The sequence below is a fragment of the Oryzias melastigma genome, linkage group LG14 (genome assembly GCF_002922805.2).
Source record: "Oryzias melastigma strain HK-1 linkage group LG14, ASM292280v2, whole genome shotgun sequence".
Taxonomy (NCBI): domain Eukaryota; kingdom Metazoa; phylum Chordata; class Actinopteri; order Beloniformes; family Adrianichthyidae; genus Oryzias; species Oryzias melastigma.
In genome coordinates, this window is record NC_050525.1 from 126269 (window position 1) to 146428 (window position 20160).

The window sequence follows — 20160 nt, forward strand, 5'->3', positions numbered from 1 at the left end:
ACGACTAATCGACTATTAAATTAGTCGTCGACTATTTTAATAGTCGATTAGTCGTCGATTAGTCGACTAATCGTGGCAGCCCTAAAATCAATACTGTACATTTTCTGTTGAAATTGGTAAGATTAATTGGTAAGGCAAGGTTATTTACGTGAAATTGTGTCAAACAGCATTCAGGTGTCAGCTTTGCCATTCTCAATGTGAACACCGGAAGTAAAGATTCACTTTTTCAGCTCTGTCGCCATTTTGTCTGACGTCACCGTGAAAAGGGTCTATAAAGAATAATTTTGATGAAAATTGTATTTTTGGTGTTTTTAACACGTTTCCATATCATTTTCCAGTGATATAGAATATAAATAAAGAAAACTGAAAATTAAATTGCATTTCTGTGCATTTCTTTTTTCAAATTGTAGTAAATTGGGAGCAGATGGAAAAAAAGTTAGAAAAATAGTTTATTTATGAAATAGAAAAATACACCAGCTCCAGTTCTCTACAATTTAGAGGGGGAGGGAGGTTTCTTTGTGCCAACAGTTCCAGCCACAACTCAGATCTGAATTTTAAATGAACTCCTGTCGCACTGGGGGAACTATGTCCTAGAAAACTACAGTTCTTTATTATGTCTAAAATCAGCATAATTATGATTAAAAGACCACAGGAAATTAGATCAAAAGATGATTGGAGTTGGACTCTAAATGCTCATACAAAATCAATAAAACCAAAACAGTTATAAAGAATAAATGATGTAATATATGTAAATAAGATTTATTGTGTTATTTTTATACTGAATATTAGCGTTATACCTTTAAAAAAAAAAAAAAGCATTGTTATGAATAAAATATTACATGAGAGCACTTTCTTCTATGATTCAAAAACATTAAGTAGCTTTATTTTATTAGCTCATTATTATAAGTTTGATAAGTTTCTTATTGGAGGGTCTTCACGTGAAGATGTAGTATCACTGACCTGACGTTTGTGATCATGGGGGCGCTGTTCGATCTCCGAAGAGCCCCGCCTCCTCCACCGCCAGCTGCGCCTGCGCACTGGTCCACTTCCATCCGTTCCATCGTTTGGTCCGCAGGCCCGGCGGAAACAGCCCTGCCGGCCCGACTCAGAACCCGCGACGTCGGTCAGGGGATCTACTCTAGCCCGGTGGAAGCCCGACCCGCAGGCCTCACGAGCAGGAAACCCCGCGCCGCCGAGTCAGGGGACTCAAGCCCGAACCTGTGCTCCCTCTAACGCATTTTCCCCCGTAAAAACACCAAGTCCGCGTGCGAATTTCTGCTCTCAGACATGCACCCCCTCCCCCGCGCAGATGCGCTTCACTTCTCCGTCTTCTACGTAAAATTATGACGGCGTAAAGTCCAGGGAAAATGCGAAGCCCGAGCCAAAACACCGGAGATAAAGTTTAGTTACCTCTGAAGCGGAGCCTCTCCGCGTTCGTTCTTTCTCTGCGGTAAACTTTTAAAGCGACTCCGTGCGGGTGACGTGACTTTTAGAATTAGCTGTTGAGCTAACTTGTTTTGCAGTCAAACCTTCAACTGCACAGCAGAAAATCACCGAACAGGTCCCGAAGCGGCCGAACCGGACTCCCGCACGGGGGAGTTGGCCTCACGGTCGCGAGAAGCAGAAGACAGACCTCCGCAGGGGCTACGGGATTAAGAAAAACCAAGAGTTTTAAAGATTTTTTACAACATAAGTCCCACAGCAGAAAGAGGTAGTTCGTCAGCTGAAGAAACGGCGCCGCCCGCTGGTCAGTGGAGAGAGTGCAGCACGAAGAGTGGAAGAGAGAAAGTTTCTGCAGAAATCTGCAGCTCAGACTAATGAAAGCTCATGAATTACGGGTTCAGTCTCAACAAAGAAATAAATTCAAAAGAAAAACTATTTACAAATACAAGTAAATCACATTTTTTACATATGTATGTTGTAGTCATTCAAACATTTACGTTTTAAACTTTTTTTAAACTGCAAAAGTGAAGAACTTAATTTTAATTCATCACTTAATTGATTCCCTAATTTTACTCCAAGAACTGAAACACATCTTATTTTAGCATTAGTTCGAGCTTTAACCTGTACAAAACAATAAAGACTTCTTAAATTATACTTACTAACCCTTAAAGTAAATAGCTTCTGTATATTTTTTGAAACCAAATTATGTTTTACTCTATAGACAATTTCTAATACCTTAATGTAAACAATTTCCTTTAATTTTAAACTTTTATTCAAATAAAATAAAGAATTTGTTGGTTCACAATATCTGGTTCTGTTGACTATTCTAATAGCCTATTTTGTAGTTTAACCAATGATTCAAAAATAGTTCTACCTGCATTTCCCCAGATCTCTGCACAATATGAAGAATACGGAACGACTAACGAACAATAAACAAGAAACAAACTGTTTTTGTTCAATGCATCACGGATTTTAAACAGAATACCGATAGATCTAGAGACTTTGTGTTTTATATGATTTATATTAGATTTCCAAGACAATTTATCATCTATTATTACTCCTAAAAACTTTTTTTCTTTAACATATTGGATTTCTACCCCATTTAAATATAATTTAACATTTTCAACCTTTCTATTTCCAGAAAATATCATAAATTTGGTTTTGTTTTCATTCAGAGATAACTTGTGATAATCAAACAATTTTTTTAACCAAATTAAATTCCTGTTCGACAACATTCAACAACTCAACAATATTTTGTCCTGAACAAAACATATTAGTGTCATCAGCAAACATAATGAATTTCAACTTTTTTGACATCAAAAAAATATGATAAATTGTAAATTGAAAACAAAAGGAACAGAACCTTGTGGGAGTCCACAAAAAATATTTTCTAAATCAGAATCTGTATTGTTAATGGTTACATATTGAACCCGATTTTCCAAATAACTTCTCAGCCAATGATGTGTTTTACCCCGAAGTCCATAATATTCACATTTTTGTAACAGAAGGGAGTGATCAATGGTATCAAATGCTTTGCTTAAATCAACAAAAACAGCTATTGTGTTTAGTTTTTGATCAATAGCAGTCGCAACATTCTCCACAAACTCCATCACAGCATGTGCAGTTGAGCAGTTACTCCTGAATCCATACTGGCTCTCATTTAATAAATCATATTTACTCAAAAAAGCATCAAGTCTAACTGCAAAGAGTTTTTCCAAAATTTTAGAAAACTGTGGTAGCAGTGAAACTGGTCTATAGTTTGATACGGTTTCCTTATTACCATTTTTATAAATCGGAACCACCTTAGCAACTTTCATCAGGTCTGGAACGACACCACTAGAGAAAGATTTATTGCAGATATAAGTAAGTGGTTCGAGAATACTGCGAATGACTTCCTTAATGAGGGACATGTCGATACCATGACAGTCAGTAGAAATTGAAATTGTTAAACTCGTTAACTATTTTCTGTTTATCCTCAATAGTCACTTTATCTTTTTTAATATAATTTGGAAAACAGTTGTCTTTTTTCTTTTCTATTACGTTATTAATTACTTTCCAGGTACTTCTAATATCTTTCACATATCTCTGCAGTAACTTGTCATAATAGGATCTTTTTTGTTTTCTCAGTATACTTACTAATTTATTTTTGTAGGTTTTATACTTTGTCTCATTGTCTTCCGTTTTGTTTTTAATGAAATCTCGATATAATTTGTTCTTTTTTCTACATGCATTTTCCAAACCTTTAGTTATCCAATGTTTTGATTTAGTTAAGATTTTTTTCTTATGCGTTTTCAGTGGGCAGTAGAAATCATAAATTCTCATGAAAATATCTAAGAAAATGCTGTAAGAATCATTGACATCATCAACATAGATTTCTTGCCAGTCAGACTGAATCAAATCATCTTTCATTGCTTCAATTGCTGAAGGTGTTTTTTATTGTTTCAATTTTTTCATTTTTTTATTGTTTTCGATTTCAGTTACAACAAAAATAGGAAGATAATTGGTAATATCAGTTAATAGAAGTCTGCTCTTTGTTTTTAATCCAGTTTTGTTCATAAATATATTATCAATTAGTGTAGCACCGTTTAAAGTTATTCTACTTGGTTTTAATACTCGAGGGTAAAAACCTAAACTAAACATGGTGTTTACAAATTCTGTTGTTTTTATATCATCATTAGTTTTTAACAAATCAATTTTGAAATCTCCACAGACTAAACTCAGCTTATTACTTCTTCTTTCAAACAACTCAGAAATATTCTTATTAAACTGATCCAATCATCCACCTGGGGTTCTATAAATACAACTTACTTGAATATTTTTAGAGCTTTCCCTTTTAATTTCAATTGTCAAACATTTCATTTCATTTTCAACTGAGAAGGACATATGTGGAACAACTTTACATTTTAGACACATGCAAACAAACAAGGCAACCCCGCCCCCTCTTTTGTTCAGTCTGTTTTGAAAGAAAAAATGATATCCCTCCAGTTTGTTTAATAGTTCTTTCTCCTCAGTTGACCAAATTTCTGAGATTGACAGTAAATTGTTCATCAAAGTGTTTCAAAAAGTCCTTAATTTCAGAAAAAATTAGTATAAAGACTCTGACTGTTGAAATGTATAAGTGAGAAACCTTTGAGTTCCACCTTGAAATCCTCTTCAGAATAATACTCAGTCACAATGGGTGTTATTGTAGAAATGGATTTCTGGGTCAATGTCCTAGAAGTAACTAGATATGAGCTTTATTTCACAACAAGACCATCATAAACAATTTTGTTTTAAGGTAATGTCTTGGTAGATTTAATGGTAAAGCTCATATTAACAGGAAACACTACAACTATCTGTAAGAAAAAACTAAAATTCAAACTAGTTTGTGTAAATGCAGTTCTAAATAAGTAAGATTTGTTCTCTACTAAACGTAATGCATATTTTTTCAACAACTGTATCACTATTTTGAGTAAAACAAAAAGTTTTTGCTAGTTTTTAAAGATCCATTCAAATTGAAATAGTGTGTTTGGTGTTTTTAACATGTTTTTGTGGTCTTTTTCTCATGAAAAAGGACATATACTAAAGAAATGAAGTATAAAATTTGGTTTCTGAGCATTTCTTTATTCAAATTGTTGTAAATCGAACGAACATGTGGTGTTGGAAAAAGTGAAAAGTCTGAGGGCCACAAGTTCTATGCTCCGCTCCATTCCGATACAGATAAATAGATCCATGAATGTCTTTGTTTTCCTCGTCTGAGCTGGAATCTGGATCAGCTCTGATATTTTTCACCAATCATATTAGGTCGAGTTTTAAGGGGCTGTAAGCTAGTGGGAGGATGTGTAAACAAATGGATGATGGGAAATGGGGATGTGGTTACATTGAGCAGAGTCGCGTCCACAAATCAGAGGTGATTTTCTGATGAACTCCTGCTTCAATGCAGAAACTATGTCCTAAAAAATGACAGTTTTTAAAAAACTGCATCATCGTAAATCAAAGAGCAATGGGAACGCTTTGAAAATAGATCGTAAGATGATTGGACTAAAAGGAAACCTCATGACTTACCAGATCACTCTGCTGCCCTTTGATTAATTCACTAAATTGAATAGAACTTTATTCAGATCAATTTAGTAAATATGGGCTTCATTTCAAAACAAGACTATTGTAAAGAATTACAAATTTAGAAATGATCTCCTTCCATTCCTTTTCTTAACCTTCTTTACCCCTTTTGAGGTCACGGGGTCAGAACCTAATCTGCTATACTGCGGGGCGTAGGCGGGGTACACCCTGGACAGGTCGCCGAGGTCACAATCAGCAGTCACAGTCACACAAGGACAATTTAGAGTAATCAATCAACCTATGAAGCATTTTGGACTGCCCACACATGCAGGTAGAACAGGAAAACTCCACACAGAAAGGTCCGTCAGTAAAGTAAATGTTAGGTTCACATGGACAGAGTCAAGTGGAGACTTCCAAAATAAAACTAATATGTGTAAAGGCAGTTCTAAACAAGTCACAAACAGACTATTGGTCAAAGTCTGTTTTTGAAATAAAAAACAGACTTTGACCAATATTATTGCTGTTTTGAGCAGAACAAACAAAAAACGCTTTCAAATGTTAGTTTTTAAAAGCGATATTTGATGATCCTCTGAAAGGTTCTGGTTGTTGTGTAAGCTCAAAGTCCTCAGCTCGGACCGATGTATTGTTCAACTGATTTCATTCTTCTGCAGGAAGGCTGTGGTCTTTGCTCTGTTAAGTTTCTTCCATCTGCTCTGTGTCATCATTAAAAAAAGAAACGATCAAACAGAATCATGCATTTGAATGGCATTTATGTCACAGATTGGTGGATTCGGTTTATTCTACATCTTATGATGTTAGGTGAGGCAGTGCTTCTGACCTGGACCACATGTCCATCCATCCATTTTCTTGACCGCTTCTTCCCTTTCGGGGTCGCGGGGGTGCCGGAGCCTATCCCGGCCACTGATGGGCGAAGGCGGGGTACACCCTGGACAGGTCGCCAGTCTGTCTCAGGGCCTCAATCACACACACATTCACTCTCACAGGCACACCTAGAGACAATTTAGAGTCACCAATGAACCTATGAAGCATGTTTTTGGACGGTGGGAGGAAGCCGGAGTCCCCGGTGAAAACCCACGCATGCACGGGGAGAACATGCAAACTCCACACAGAAAGGTCCCAGCCGGGATTCGAACCGGGGCCTTCTCGCTGTGAGGCGAGAGCGCTAACCACTGCGCCACCGTGCAGCCCTGGACCACATGTCTCTGTTCAAAATACATCTGGACTTAACTCAGCACTGTCCATTTTCACAACAACCACAACAGCTAAAAAGCCTCTAAAAACATCAGATTCATGGAGAAAGTTGACCAAAAGACTTTTGTGATCAAAATATGGATAGTAATGATCTCAAGTAGGTATCAGATCGATACCGGCCCACAGATATCAATACTCTTATTTGAAACTTTTCCGTATTTGCAAAAAGGACCAAGCTGAGTCTCTGCCTCACCACTCCCACCAGTCCAGTGAGATCTCAGCAGCACACTGGGAAATAATTGATGAAGATTTTACAGTAACTTACTGGCAGCTGGATGCTAGTCTTTATTTTGAAGCATTTCACAGCTTTATTTCTGTAAAATAAAATACAGTTAAATTTCTGTGTCCAGTATTTCATTTTACAGTAACAAGGCTGTACAATGAACCACAGTACACAGAAACCTCCGTATTTATTTTTACAGTTGTATTACTGTAAAAACAAATACAGAGGTTATTGGCATCCAGCTGCCAGTAGTTACTCTAAATGTTCCTACAGTAATTGTTCCTTTTATGATAATATTACTGTATTTTTATTTCCAGTTTATTTACTATAAAAAATAAGGTACATACACATAAATTCTGGTTCTCTTACAACAACTTTTCCTTCTGTTTGGAGTGAAGCCAATTTCCCCCTCTACTCTTGGTACACTCCAACCACTCTTCCAGTTGTTTTTAGGCCATGTTTACCCTGATTGAGTTCCATGTGACACCAGACAGAGACATACAATGCTTTATTTTACAGTTTCAAGTCAACTTGAAGGAAATGAACAGATGTGCAGAGAAAATTTACAAACTGGGCCTTGAACCAAACATCTCTTGCTGTGAGGCGGTAGTGCTAACCGCTGCACCACCGTTTCAATGTACCTATAATTTCAGTGGTGTAAGTTTGTTTTTATGTATTTAGTTTTGAAAACAGATTTGACAGCTAGTGCTTAGTTTTGTTTTTTCCAGATTCATAATAATAAAAGCCTTACAGTAATTGTTAAATGTCACGTTGTTAGGGAAAGCAGGTTAAACTTAGTCCACGTAAGAAAAAATAATGACCTTCTGTTTGTGATTGGCCATATTTTTGTGGACATTTTTCTAACTGTTCTGATTCACAGTAACTGGGAAACTACAGTAGTGACAAGGGAAATTCCCACAATCCATCGCTTTTTATAGTAACTTCCCATAATTCATTGCTTTTTACAGTAAATTCCCATAATTTATTGGTCTTTATAATAAAATCCAGTAAAGCCTTTGCACAGTATTTTATTTCCTAAATTGTAGTAAAATACTGCCCAGTTTACAATGCAGATCTCACAGTGCATGCATGCGTTGTTCACTCTATTTCAATGCTTAGTTGGTTTTTACTAGTTACTTTTCCTCTCTGTTTATTGTTCTATTTGAAGGCTAATAAATTACAAATTATTTATAATTCTACCAGTCATTGTTTTTATTAGTATTTAATAGTTATTTTTGTATCATAGTAACTTGTTTCTTTTGGTTTGACTGTTTTGCATTCACTTCCTCCCTTTTTGTTTAATTTCAAGAAGTTTTTATTTTAATAAAATTATCTCCATTTAATTGAAAATGTTTTCATTTAATTCTGTTTTTTATGTTTATCAAGTAATTAAAAAAGGGAAACTTACAAAATAAAAACAAAAACAAAAAAAAACTGGTGATTAAAAACAACTGAGATTTTGAGGTTCATGCCAGATCCACCACATTTACGAAAGATATTGATATTGGTACCGATATCGGCAATACTGACCGGTATCGGATCGATGCCCAAATGCTCATTATCGCTCAACCTAAGCATGTGATCATATGAAGAAATCTGATCCATTTCGAGTTTATTATCACTTTATACGCTTATGTTAAATATAAAAAGCGGCGTGTAAATCACACACCGAGGGGGTCTAGGGACAACTGTAAGATTAAATTCACCAAAATTATGATCGAATTATTATGTTGTTGGTCACAGTCTTATTCCATATAAGGACTTTAAAGTCATTCTGTGATTCGACTCCTTCACAGGGTGAATCGAGCTGCGGTTTGCGTTTCCATGCGGGACTTTGTTTGGGTTCTTCACGCGTGTTTCTGCGGAGGTTCGGGAGCGGAAGGCTGAGGGCTGCGGGAGGAGGAAGGGGAGGAAGGGGAGGAAGAGGAGGAGAGCTCCCGCCGCTGCAGCTGCTTCTGTCCGCTTGAACCAAACTTTCTTCCGACTCTCTTCAGGGGTCTGGACGGCGGCATGGCAGCCAGGACCGGACCCACCCGGACGCGTCTGTGAGGTGGGTCGAACCGCTGCCGTAAACAACAACGACAGGCGGGGGCCGGAGCTGGCTCGGTCCGGACCGTCCGAACAGATCCTGTTTCAGTCTCAGTTGATATTTTAGGGCTGTTTTGTTTCGGTCCAGATCCGGATCTTTCGCGATCTTGAACCGAATCAGTTCGTATCAACAGCAGGACCAACGCAACAGAACTAGAAGAACTTCCAGACAGAGTCCGGTCCAAGTACAGGGGCGTGTCTAGGACATGGTTTCTACGGGGCCCACGATGGACCCCAGAGGAGGCTCTGTTGACTGGATAGGGAGAGTTGGACTGACCGAGTGTGACGTCACACATAGAAAATACCTTACTTCCGGTCCCAGCACGATAAACCCGTACAATGCTGAATAACAGCTGTTTATTCCTCTGTAGAAGTCTATGGGATTTTGGCTACGTTTGAGGCAGGTGTAATCCTCACCTGAAAATATAGCTGAAAAATGCATTAATAAAATAAAATGAATGAACTTTTTAAAAATTAAAAATAAAAATCCTATACCTTTTTCTGTGTTTCTTGTCCCCAACTCGTTTTTTGACTTGCTATCTGTTCCCATTAAATCAAGGGTTCCCAATCTCTAGGCCGCAAAACGAAACCGGTCCAGTACCGCAAGATGAAACGCACTGGTACGCAAACCTGGTACCCTATCTCTATCCCAGTACCTGACCCGGTACTGGGTTCAAACTGGATGCACTACCGGACGCGAACCAATACTGAGTTAGGGTTACGGTACTGGTACTGGGTGAGGGTGCCATTACTGTACACGTCCCGAGGGTTGCGTACCCTTGACGTTATTCAGAGCCAGCACGTCACAAAACGATGAGTTAGGGACGCTCAAAACATCAAAAAGTGAGGCAGAAGGGTCCTTAACCAAACATTAATATGAGACGACTTGGGGATTAGAATGTGTTGATCTTTCAGAATAACAATTCTTGAATACCTTTTTTTTATATCTTCTTGATAATCCTAATTTTTTTCTCCATTATATCTTTCTGTAGTTCAAGTTATTCGTGTTATAAATGGACCAATAACACTATGTGGTCTCACGTTGAACATTTGAAAAGTTTTTATTGATATATTCCCCTGATCTCGCTTCCAGGGGTGTGGTCTTCCAACAAGCTCATTCCTGATTGGTGAGGGTGGTTGCTATAAGAATTGTTGAGTCAGCCCAACTCGGACATATCACTGCTTACTGAAGACTTGTGGCTCCACCCCAGCAGGGCAGCATCTGTATCGCAAACATGGCAACTGAACAGAATTTGGTTGGAGACAAAAGTCATTTTCTATGGGTGACGTGACTGACGTCACACTCTCTCAGTCCAGTAGAGTCAATAGAAACTCACCAATAAATGTAAAAAAGTGAGGAACACCATGGAGACGATCCACCAACATCCAGGAGAGTCTGAAACCAGAATCAGAGTGGGGCCGGATTGCCAGGGAGTGCAGATGATACAAACATGAGCACAACTTCTCCAGAGCAGAAGTGTGATGGGACTAAAGAAAACAAACATGGCATGAATGACCGCTACAGGACACTATAGCAAAGCAATGTTCTGAGATTCTTGTGCTGATACTTGAGCTACGGAAAAGAAAACCGGCTCAGGTTATTCACAGGTTACGAAGAAATCGTTTGCTTCTGCAGTTCAAGAGGTAGCCCCGCCCACATGAAGCTGAAATCCTCCAAACATCACGAGGAAAAAAGTTCCAAACAGAAAAAACAGATTCTTTTAACTACCATTTTTTTCATCTGCTCCTGATTCACAACAATTTGAAGAAAACAATACTCAGAAATGCAGTTTTAAGCTGAATATTATTAATATATTTCCTCAATTATGACAAAAATGCATAAGTTAAAAACAATTTCATTGGAGTGGGTCTTTACTTTCTTTTATCTTTTCAGAAGGAGGATGGAGGCTGAGAAGGAGTCAGCTGAGGAGGAGGGGGAGGAGGAGGAGCTTAATGAGGCTGCAGTGGACTATCAAGACCTTCCCATCATGCACTGGGAAGACCTAGGCCAGCGGATTGCTGAGCTGGAGAAATTGGAGCAGGAGAGGGCAAAGGTGAGCTATGAAGACACTACTACATTTCCCATAAGCCCCGGGAAGTGATGAGAATACCAGCCAATGCAAAGCTGTTAGTGAAGAGAAAAAATCCTCCAGTTCTGTTCGTCTGTCATCTCGTTTCAAACCTCATGTTTGAGTTTTTCTGTTCCACATTTGGTTCTTTTCTAAGCAGCGATTCTGTTTCTTCTTTGTCCTGCTGCTTTGGGTGAAGGGAACTCTCACAGTAAGCCGTATTATCCCCTGTACCTCCTCTGTACCTCCTCTCCACCTCCTCTAGACCTCCTCTGCACCTCCTCTCCACCTCCTCTAGACCTCCTCTGCACCTCCTCTCCACCTCCTCTAGACCTCCTCTGCACCTCTTCTACACCTCCTTTGTACATCCTCTCCACCCTCTCTGTACCTCCTCTGCAGCTCCTCTGCACCTCCTCTGCACTTCCTCTAGACCTCATCTGCACCTTCTCTGCACCTCCTCTACACCTCCTCTCCACCTCCTCTGCACCACCTCTGTACCTCCTCTACACCTCCTCTCCACCTCCTCTGCACCACCTCTGTACCTCCTCTGTACCTCCTCTCCACCTCCTCTAGACCTCCTCTGAACTTCCTCTAGACCTCCTCTGCACCTCTTCTACACCTCCTCTGTACATCCTCTCCACCCTCTCTGTACCTCCTCTGTACCTCCTCTGTACTTCCTCTACACCTCCTCTGCTACACCTACTCCACCTCCTCTGCACCTCCTCTGAAAAAAAACACACAAAAACAATCCTGGAGGCAAACGTGATTTGAAACCAACATGTTAAAGTATTTGAGGGTTCAGTTTAGGAAACTTTTGTTTGTCTGTGAACCTTTTTAATTCTTCCAAGCAGATGCAGAGACTCAAAGGCCGGTGATGTTTTTCTGTGACGGGTAAACACGTTGTTGAAACGGTTTCATCCAGCTCAACTCCTCTTTGTGTTTCTTCAGAAACGGGGTGGAGTTGGGGAGAGTCTCGGGGAGGGGGGCGCCTGGGACGAGGAGGAGGACCTCCGGAGGTGTCGGCTCTCCATGGTCTCATCACGGTAACATAAGATTGTTCACGTCACTGGATGAGTAATGCTTTAAGTAATTTTCTTATCCAGTCATTTGGTCAAGGAGAGAACTAAAGAAGGAAGTCTGGTTTTAATCCAAAGAATCCTGGGAAACTCAAATTCTACTTTCTATTTGATGCTAAATTAGCTGATGAAGTAAAGTCAGACACATCATGCTAAAACGTGATACTGTAAACTGTCTGGTGAAACCTGAACAATGGTGAACAGGTACAATAGTTACAGGAGGAGAAACGCTAATGTAACAGAAAAAAACAGATCAAGAATGTTGTTAAATTATAAACTGCATCCAAGAACAAACTCAATTTAGTCTCTATGCCTCAATATGGAGCAGAGTTCAAAGGAAGATGTTTACAACAAAAAGAGAGTTAATGCTTTGATGCTAGTCCTCTTTGGGTTTGCTATCATGATTCAGTATCTGCTCTTCTTTCTCTGGACTACAAACACGACCATATGACATGTGGAGAACATTGAAGACATTTCACATTCAAAAGTATGCTTTTTAGCTACAGGAAGGTGAAACATACACTCACTGCCCACTTGATTAGGTCCACTTTACTAGTACCGGGTTGGACCCCTTTTACCTTCAGAACTGTCTTCATCCCTGATGGTACACATTCAACAAGGTTCTAGAAACATTCCTCAGAGAGTTTGGTCCATATTGACATGACAGCATCTAACAGTTGCTGTGAATTTGTCGGCTGAACATCCATGATGCCGATCTCCTGTTCCACCACATCCCAAAGGTTCTATTGGGTTCTGGTGACGGTGGAGGTAATTAGAGTGAAGTAATTGTTCTAGAAACCAGTCTGAGAAGATTCCAGCTTCATGACATGGAGTCTTATCCTGCTGGAAGTAGCATCAGAAGATGGTTCACTGTGGTCATAAAGGGATGGACATGGTCAGTAACAATACTCAGGTAGACTGTGGGGTTGGAACCATGATCAACTGGTACTAAGAGGCCTAAAGTGTGCTAAGAAAATGTCCCCCAGACCATGACACCACCACCAGTATGATCCCAAATTCTGACTCTACCATCTGAATGTAGCAGAAATAGAGACTCATCAGACCAGCAAACATCTTTCCATCTTCTATTGTCCAGTTTTGGTGAGTCTGTGTGAATTGTAGTCTCAGTCTCCTGTTATTAGCTGACCTCAGTGATACTCGGTGTGTTCTTCTGCTGCTGTAGTTCATCTGCATCAAGGCTGGATGTGATGTTCATTCAGAGATGTTCTACAGATCTCACTTGTAACTAGTGGTTATTTGAGTTTTCGGGCCGCGGCCTGAACAAAATAAACATTTATTGAACACACTAAAACTACATTTTTAAAACTATGAAACATAACTTTTTAACATTACTAGGGCTGGGTTGATGAAATCGATTTATCAATTTGAATCAATTTAAACTTAACTGATCAATAATTGGTTATTAAAGATATAAATCGATTTAGCACATAAAGCTAAAGTTCACTAGCTTGATGCTAATGTTTAATGGAATTTCCCATAGGACGGTCAATGCTAACACTTGGTTGACCTAAACATCCATTACTGACTAAATGAACATCTTTATAAACTCACAGGCATGAGTTTTCCAAACCCTTTTGTAAAGTAACCATTTTTGGTCTAAAACATTGTTTGTTGCTCATACTTTCTTCTTCTTCTGGAATAAGGTGTAATTATATTGTGCAATCGCCACCTAGTGTCCAAACTGAAACGTCCTCCAGGAGAAGCAGAACAATGTTTACATGTTAATGATCTGAACATTTTAGTTAGAACTTCTCCTTTAGAGAATCCATGTAACACTGGATGATATTAACAATCTCAGTATTTCACTGATACATTTACAGTATGTGAACTGGATCAGATTAATATAAACATATTCAAAACATAGAGTAGATTATTAATGTATTTCTAAACAAATGTGTGTAAATATCTAAACTCTAAATTATATTGAATTGAAGAATAAAGAAAATGGAATTGAATCGATCTGAGCTCTTATGAATCAAATCAAATCGTTTCTGGAAATTATAACCGATATCCAGCCCTCAACATTACTGTCAGTGAAAACAGGCGGGAATATTATTCCAGAACAAATTAATTTAAACCTTAAATAACTTTCAACATGTTACTCTCCATAAAAATATATTTTGTCAAAATTATACAAGTTAGAAACAAGTGCAAGATAACATCGGGTCATTAATAACAATAAAATAAAATGATCTGGAGGGCCGGATTCGGCCCCCGGGCCTTGACTTTGACACATGTGCCTTAGGACGTCCAAGGATAAGGAAAAGGGAATCCATGAATCGTTCAGAGGCTCACTATGAAGGCTAAAGTGTCGACAGGGTGTAACTAGGGGTGGGCGATATGACAATATAAAATCGTCTTCTCCAAAGCTGATAATGTGACATTTTTGAGAGATTGTTTTATCACGATCTGCTACGAAAAGCAGCAAGAGTGAGAAGACAAAAGCCTGTTGACTACCTATGACTTTAAATCTGAGTTCCTCCTCCCCCTCCCCGGTGTTTTTCTTTGAATACATTTGAAATTAAAATTTGAATAAATATAAATATTCTTTCAAAATGTTTTTACTTATTTCAACTAAACACCATTGTAATTCCTTTTTGTCAATTTGAATTTATTTTAAAGAAATCGTGATAAAATGGAAATAGTGAAGTAAAATTGAAAAAATCGTGATTTTCTTTTTTTGCCATATCGCCCAGCCCTAGGAGTTCCCCAAAAACACGATTTCATTCTAACAAAGTCTGAAAGTGCAACAGCTGCGTTTTATAGCAGGGCAACAGGTGGGTGGAATGAGCGGCAGAGAGCTGGGCAGAGGGGCAGGAGCTGGATCAGATCCAGAACCTTCAGCTGCAGGACTGTCTACCACATGACCAGATGATCAGGTCTGTTCTAGCAGAGCATTGAAGACCTGCAGGACAGTGTTTCTGGGGTATGAACTGTAGCTTATGGACTGAGAGTTGAGAGTTTCTCCTCACTTCCTCATTGCTTGTTTTCTTGTTAGGTTTCTCCACCACAGAAACCTGCAGCTGTGCTTCACCAACAACAGCGACAGCGACAATGAAGAGGAGGAGCTGGAGAAAAAGGTCTTCACCACTCCCAGACATCAGTTTGTTTCTGCAGAAACGATTGTTTCCTCACAAATCTTCACCTCTTTGAGATAACAAACAGCTGTTCTGTGATCTGACCTCCTCCTGGCGGTCTCAGGGTCCCACCAGTGCGGGACACCACGGTTGCCATGGCGCCGGGTTGAAACAGGAAGTGGCTTCAGCTTTGAAGGCGCTGAGAGACAAACTGCTGGCAGAGCAGAAGGAGGAGGTGAAGGAGGCGCAGATGATAAGAGCAACTGTTGGGCTGTGTGTGTTTGTGTGCCCCTGTGTGTGTTTGTGGATCTGTGTGTGTATTTCTTTTTCCCTGTGTGTGATACTGTGTGCGTTTGTGTGTTTCGTGTGTCCTGTATGTGTTGCTGCATCTGTATCTTTCTGCGTCTGTGTGTTAGTGCTTCTGTGTGTTTCTACCTGTGTGTGTTTCTGAGTTGTATGGTTCTGTGTGCAGTGTGCAGACGGCAGCAGCTGCGTGTCTGGGCGTGAACATCTGGAGTGTTCAGATCTTCAGGAGCGATCGCTGCAGCAGCTGTGCAGCCTGAGAGCAGCTCTGCAGCAGGAAGTTCACGGTTGGTTCAAACGCCGGTTCACTTTCTTCATAACCAACACTACACTACAGGTGCTAAAAGGGTTTGTTTAGTCCTGATCAATAAAACTGGAGTCCAAATCAAATTGATTGTTCCACATGAACACCAACACTGACACATGTACAAACACCCAAAACCTCTGACGTCATCCTGAGGATTCTGAACAAGGAAGCAGGAAGTGGGCCGATCATTATTAACTCCACCCATCTCACCAGTGACTAGGCGGGACAAAGTAGAATTTGGGTCCGCCCACTGCAGAGTGTGAAAGTGTGAATGCTCCATGCAGAGCAGCAAACTGAAGATCCTGAAGCTCATTGCTAAACGAGGTAAAGAAGCTGAAGTTTATCCAAACATAAACATGTAAAAACACATTAGTTATAAGTACACAAGTTATTTTATACATTTACTGGAGTTAGTAAACAAGCCAAGAAGCAGAAGCAATATTACTATAATCATATTTTTGGAAAAAACCGTCACAGTAAATGAATTGCTTAACGGATGCTAAACAAGCTGGAGGTTTAAAATGGTTGTAAAAAATCATAAAACAACACTGTAAATTTCAGATCTGAAAGCAAAGACTGAAAACCTAAAGCAGGGGTGTCAAACTCAACCCCACAAGGGGCCAAAATTCAAAACACGCCTTATTTATTCAACACTCTGTAACACCATTTTTTTGAGCCAAAAAAGCTAGTATGTAGCTGAAAAAAGCTAAAAAACTGAAAAAAGCCTAAATTCACCAAAACAGCTGGCATGTAAATATTAGCCTAACTCCAAAACAGCCTAAAAATGTTTAAAAAGAAAAGCCTAAATTAGCCAAAACAGCTAGCGTGTGGCTGAAATATTAGCTAAACTCCAAAATAGTAAACAAACTGGCAAAATAGTCCTAAAAGCTTGCAGAATATCAATTTTTAAAACTTAAAAACCGTAACTTTTTCACATAGTTATGAACTAGACATATAGCATTACCTGTGATAATGCTAGTGTGAATCTGAAGGTGAAAGCTGAAAAAGCTGAAGCTGAAAGGCAGCTAAAATATTAGCTAAATGCCAAATTAGCCTAAAAAACAAAAAATAAAATAAAAATAAAATAAAAAAAATGGTTAGTCAAAACAGCTAGCATGTAGCTGATATATTAGCTAAACTCCAAAACAGCCTAGAAATCTTAGTAAATGCCAAAATAGTCCAAAAAGCTAGCAGAATGAGAATTTTTAAAACTTAAAAACCGTAACTTTTTCACATAATTATGAATAATAAACAGGCAGGAATATTATTCCAGAATAAATCAACTTCAACACTAAATAACTTCCAATATTTTACTCTACATAAAAATAGATTTGGTCAAAATTATACAAGTTAGAAATAAGTGCAAGATAACACCAGGCCATTAATAACAATAAAATAATATGATCTGGAGGGGCGGATAGAATTACCTGGAGGGCCGGATCTGGCCCCCGGGCCTTGACTTTGACCCCAAAGAATCACTGTAAATATTTATTTTAATCCGGTAACAGAAAGTGGAAATAGGATCTCAGTGTGAATTCTGGAAACCATCAGTGTTTCCCAAACGTTCTTCAAGTATTGTGATAGTAGAGTGGTGAGTTGTTGCTGAAAGCTAAACACTAGAAATTGAATAAATCTGTCATTGCTTGGATCTCAGTTCCTTCAAAATAAAAGCATGCATATGACTTGCAGTCTGACTGCTTGCCTCCTAAAAAGCTTCATTTGTCATTAAATTGGATTCTCAGTCAGTGATCAGGACAGTACAAAGCCTGAATGTTAACGAGGCCTCCATTGAAAATGTGATCCAAAGCTGTCATTGTTCTGGTTTTCTGGTTCCAGCTCTGAGCTCTGAACTGGTGGCCCAGCTGTTGGTGCGAGACCAGCTGCGGACGAGGCAGGACGCTCTGCTGCTGGACGTCCAGGACATGACCTAGCACCACCATGGAGTTCCCAGCAGTGTTTCTCTGACGCCCCTGAGAGTGTGGAGGCGGTCCAGGACAGAGTGTAACGGTTGGCCCCATCAGCCCATGAGACATGTTCTTCAATATCAAAACTACCAGCAAGTTTACTACACCTTAAGAATTTGTCTGATGGTCCTCCTGGTCCTCTGGTTTGGACCAAACAGGACAACTCTGGTCCTCTCTGATCATCTGCAGATGGACTCTGGCGCGGTTCATTTCAGTGTGAACGCAGACAGACTGTCCATGGACCAAAGAAGAGTTGAGTCAAAGGGAGAAAATGACACAAGTTCTGTGTGTTTGGGGAAGAAGAACCGGGCAAAGCGGGATTCTGAGGAACAGGAATCATGAAGTATGAAAATGTCTGCAGGGTGACTGTGGTTTGGTGAGGAGCAGCAGACACTTATTCATTATCCTGAGTCAGAGGAGCAGCAGCCCAAGTTAGCCGCCTTTCTTCCTCTTTGGATAACAGTGCCAGAAATGAGCTTCAGTCCCAACTCCTGAGAGTGTTTTGTGTGAGAGCAAACTGAACCCAATCATTCCTGGAGCCTCCACAGGTCTGTCCCAGAAAAGAGAAAAGTTGAAAGATGCAGATCAGCTGATCTTATCTGGCTTTAATGAGAAGAAATGTCAGTAGAAGGTTGGTCTCTGCTGATTCCCTAAACTCTGACGAACACAGTTCGGTCTGAACCACTAGTTCTGAAGACGATCGTCTGGTCAACTCATAGAAATTCTCCATCCTACATTTTTACTATGCAGGCAGTATTTATGAACCTGATCCCCGTTAGACCGCAGCAGAGTTTACTGTTGGAAGTTAGCAGAGTTGATTTTGTTTTCTGGACAGTCTGAGCTGCTTTGAAGAAACTCCTCTGGAAACTCCTATAAGTCTTACGCCTGGTTCACACTGGACGCAGAAGAGGCGCAGAACGGAGGCCACTTCCATTCGGCACCCTTGTTAACCTATGGCAGGGGTCTGCAACCTTTCACACTAAAAGAGCCATTTGGTCTAGTTTCTTACAGACCAGAACAGAACCCGAGAGACACAAAGTCTCATTTTATCGTTACAAAATTCACAATAATTTAGCTTTTTTTTTCAATTAAACATTGATTTATGAATGTAACTTAAATATTTCAATAATTGAATTCCAAGAGTGTCTATATGTTTACATACATTATAAAATAGTTGTTACTTCTTTTACTTTTGACAGCAGCACACTAGTTCCTTTCAAAATAAAACTCACTCTGTGTCAAAAAGGTCTCATTGCTGCAGCAGCTTTACTTCAATTAAAAATGCAAGACACTCAGACATGATGTTTTTATCATCAGGATTTTGGTGAGCCACCATCTTTGTTTTGACTTTTAATCTCAGATATAAACAACGTTTAAGTAGAATATATTCATTGAAAAAAATATGTAGAATTCACTGAGCTGTTTATTGTCCTGCTCTAAGATGTGAGGAATAAAACCCAGAACTCTAAATCATTTTCAGTCATTTTAAACTGCATTTGTTAAAAACTTTAACCAGTTTAGTGTCATTTACCAAAATAAAATAACCTTTGGAGACTTGTTTGACTAACTATAAATTAAAAACAGAAATTTAAAGAAGATTTCTACAGAATCTCTGACACCAAATTAAAGGTATTTACTTTGTTGTTTGGCATGTTAAAAGTCTGAGCAGAAATGACAAAACTTAAGGAACCGACTCATTATTTATTCAAATGTTAGCATTTTTCATTAAAGCTAAAGAGCCACCATACCGGGATAAGAGAGCCACATGGGGCTCCGGAGCCCGGGTTGCAGACCCCTGCCCTATGGTGTGGTTCACAGCAGGTGTGGAGCGCCGCGGTCCTCCGCGGACAGCTCGCACCGTGCAGCGGACCGTTCCGCCGTCTGGTCTGTTGTGATCCTCGTCAGTTCTGGCAGGAAGTTACATCAAGATACATGAGAAAATCAGTTTATTTTCAAAATATAACCAATTTTCCACAATAAAACACAAGGATTGACGAATGCAACCATGCTTTTTATCTAAACAGACTATTGAGGTGACAATAAACACATAATGATAACACACACACTTCTCTCTGTGTGTCTCAACAGCAGATAAACTAAAGAAGTGTAGGTCTACTAACTGCTTGCTTCTTGTTGGCAGAAACATGGTTAATATTTGTAGGTTGTTAACTTCAAAAACAAATAAAAGCTCTAGCAGAAGCGCCTGTCGACCATCGTGGGAAAATGCGCGTCTGGTGAACTGCAGGAGAGAGCGAACGGCGTGTGCACTTCGTGGCGCT

At 39.4% G+C, this 20160-nt stretch overlaps 2 protein-coding genes across 3 annotated transcripts in view; one reads left to right on the forward strand and one right to left on the reverse strand.

The window, feature by feature from the left end:
- The window catches only part of LOC112142819 (protein FAM122A), a 10040-nt gene extending 8288 nt beyond the window's left edge, over positions 1 to 1752 (reverse strand). For both annotated transcript variants that reach the window (XM_024266405.2, XM_024266404.2), the window contains exon 1: positions 961 to 1752. In XM_024266405.2, the coding sequence (XP_024122173.1) occupies positions 961 to 1061 (101 nt within the window). In that variant the 5' untranslated portion in view covers positions 1062 to 1752. The remainder of the gene's footprint in view (positions 1 to 960) is intronic.
- Positions 1753 to 8328: 6576 nt separating this feature from the next.
- On the forward strand, positions 8329 to 19940 carry im:7136398 (schwannomin-interacting protein 1). Its single transcript, XM_024266736.2, has 7 exons — positions 8329 to 9026; positions 10959 to 11118; positions 12082 to 12176; positions 15229 to 15310; positions 15432 to 15542; positions 15780 to 15897; positions 17754 to 19940. Exons 2-7 carry the CDS (start codon positions 10966 to 10968, stop codon positions 17846 to 17848), a joined length of 654 nt encoding a protein of 217 aa, XP_024122504.1. The 5' UTR covers positions 8329 to 9026; positions 10959 to 10965; the 3' UTR covers positions 17849 to 19940.
- Positions 19941 to 20160: the final 220 nt, after the last annotated feature.

Coding starts and splice junctions, on each gene's coding strand:
- im:7136398 (XM_024266736.2), top strand. CDS start 10,966: ATGGAGGCTGAGAAGGAGTCAGCTGAGGAGGAGGGGGAGGAGGAGGAG. Junction 11,119..12,081: donor TGGAGCAGGAGAGGGCAAAG/GTGAGCTATGAA, acceptor GTGTTTCTTCAG/AAACGGGGTGGAGTTGGGGA. Junction 15,311..15,431: donor AGGAGGAGCTGGAGAAAAAG/GTCTTCACCACT, acceptor TGGCGGTCTCAG/GGTCCCACCAGTGCGGGACA.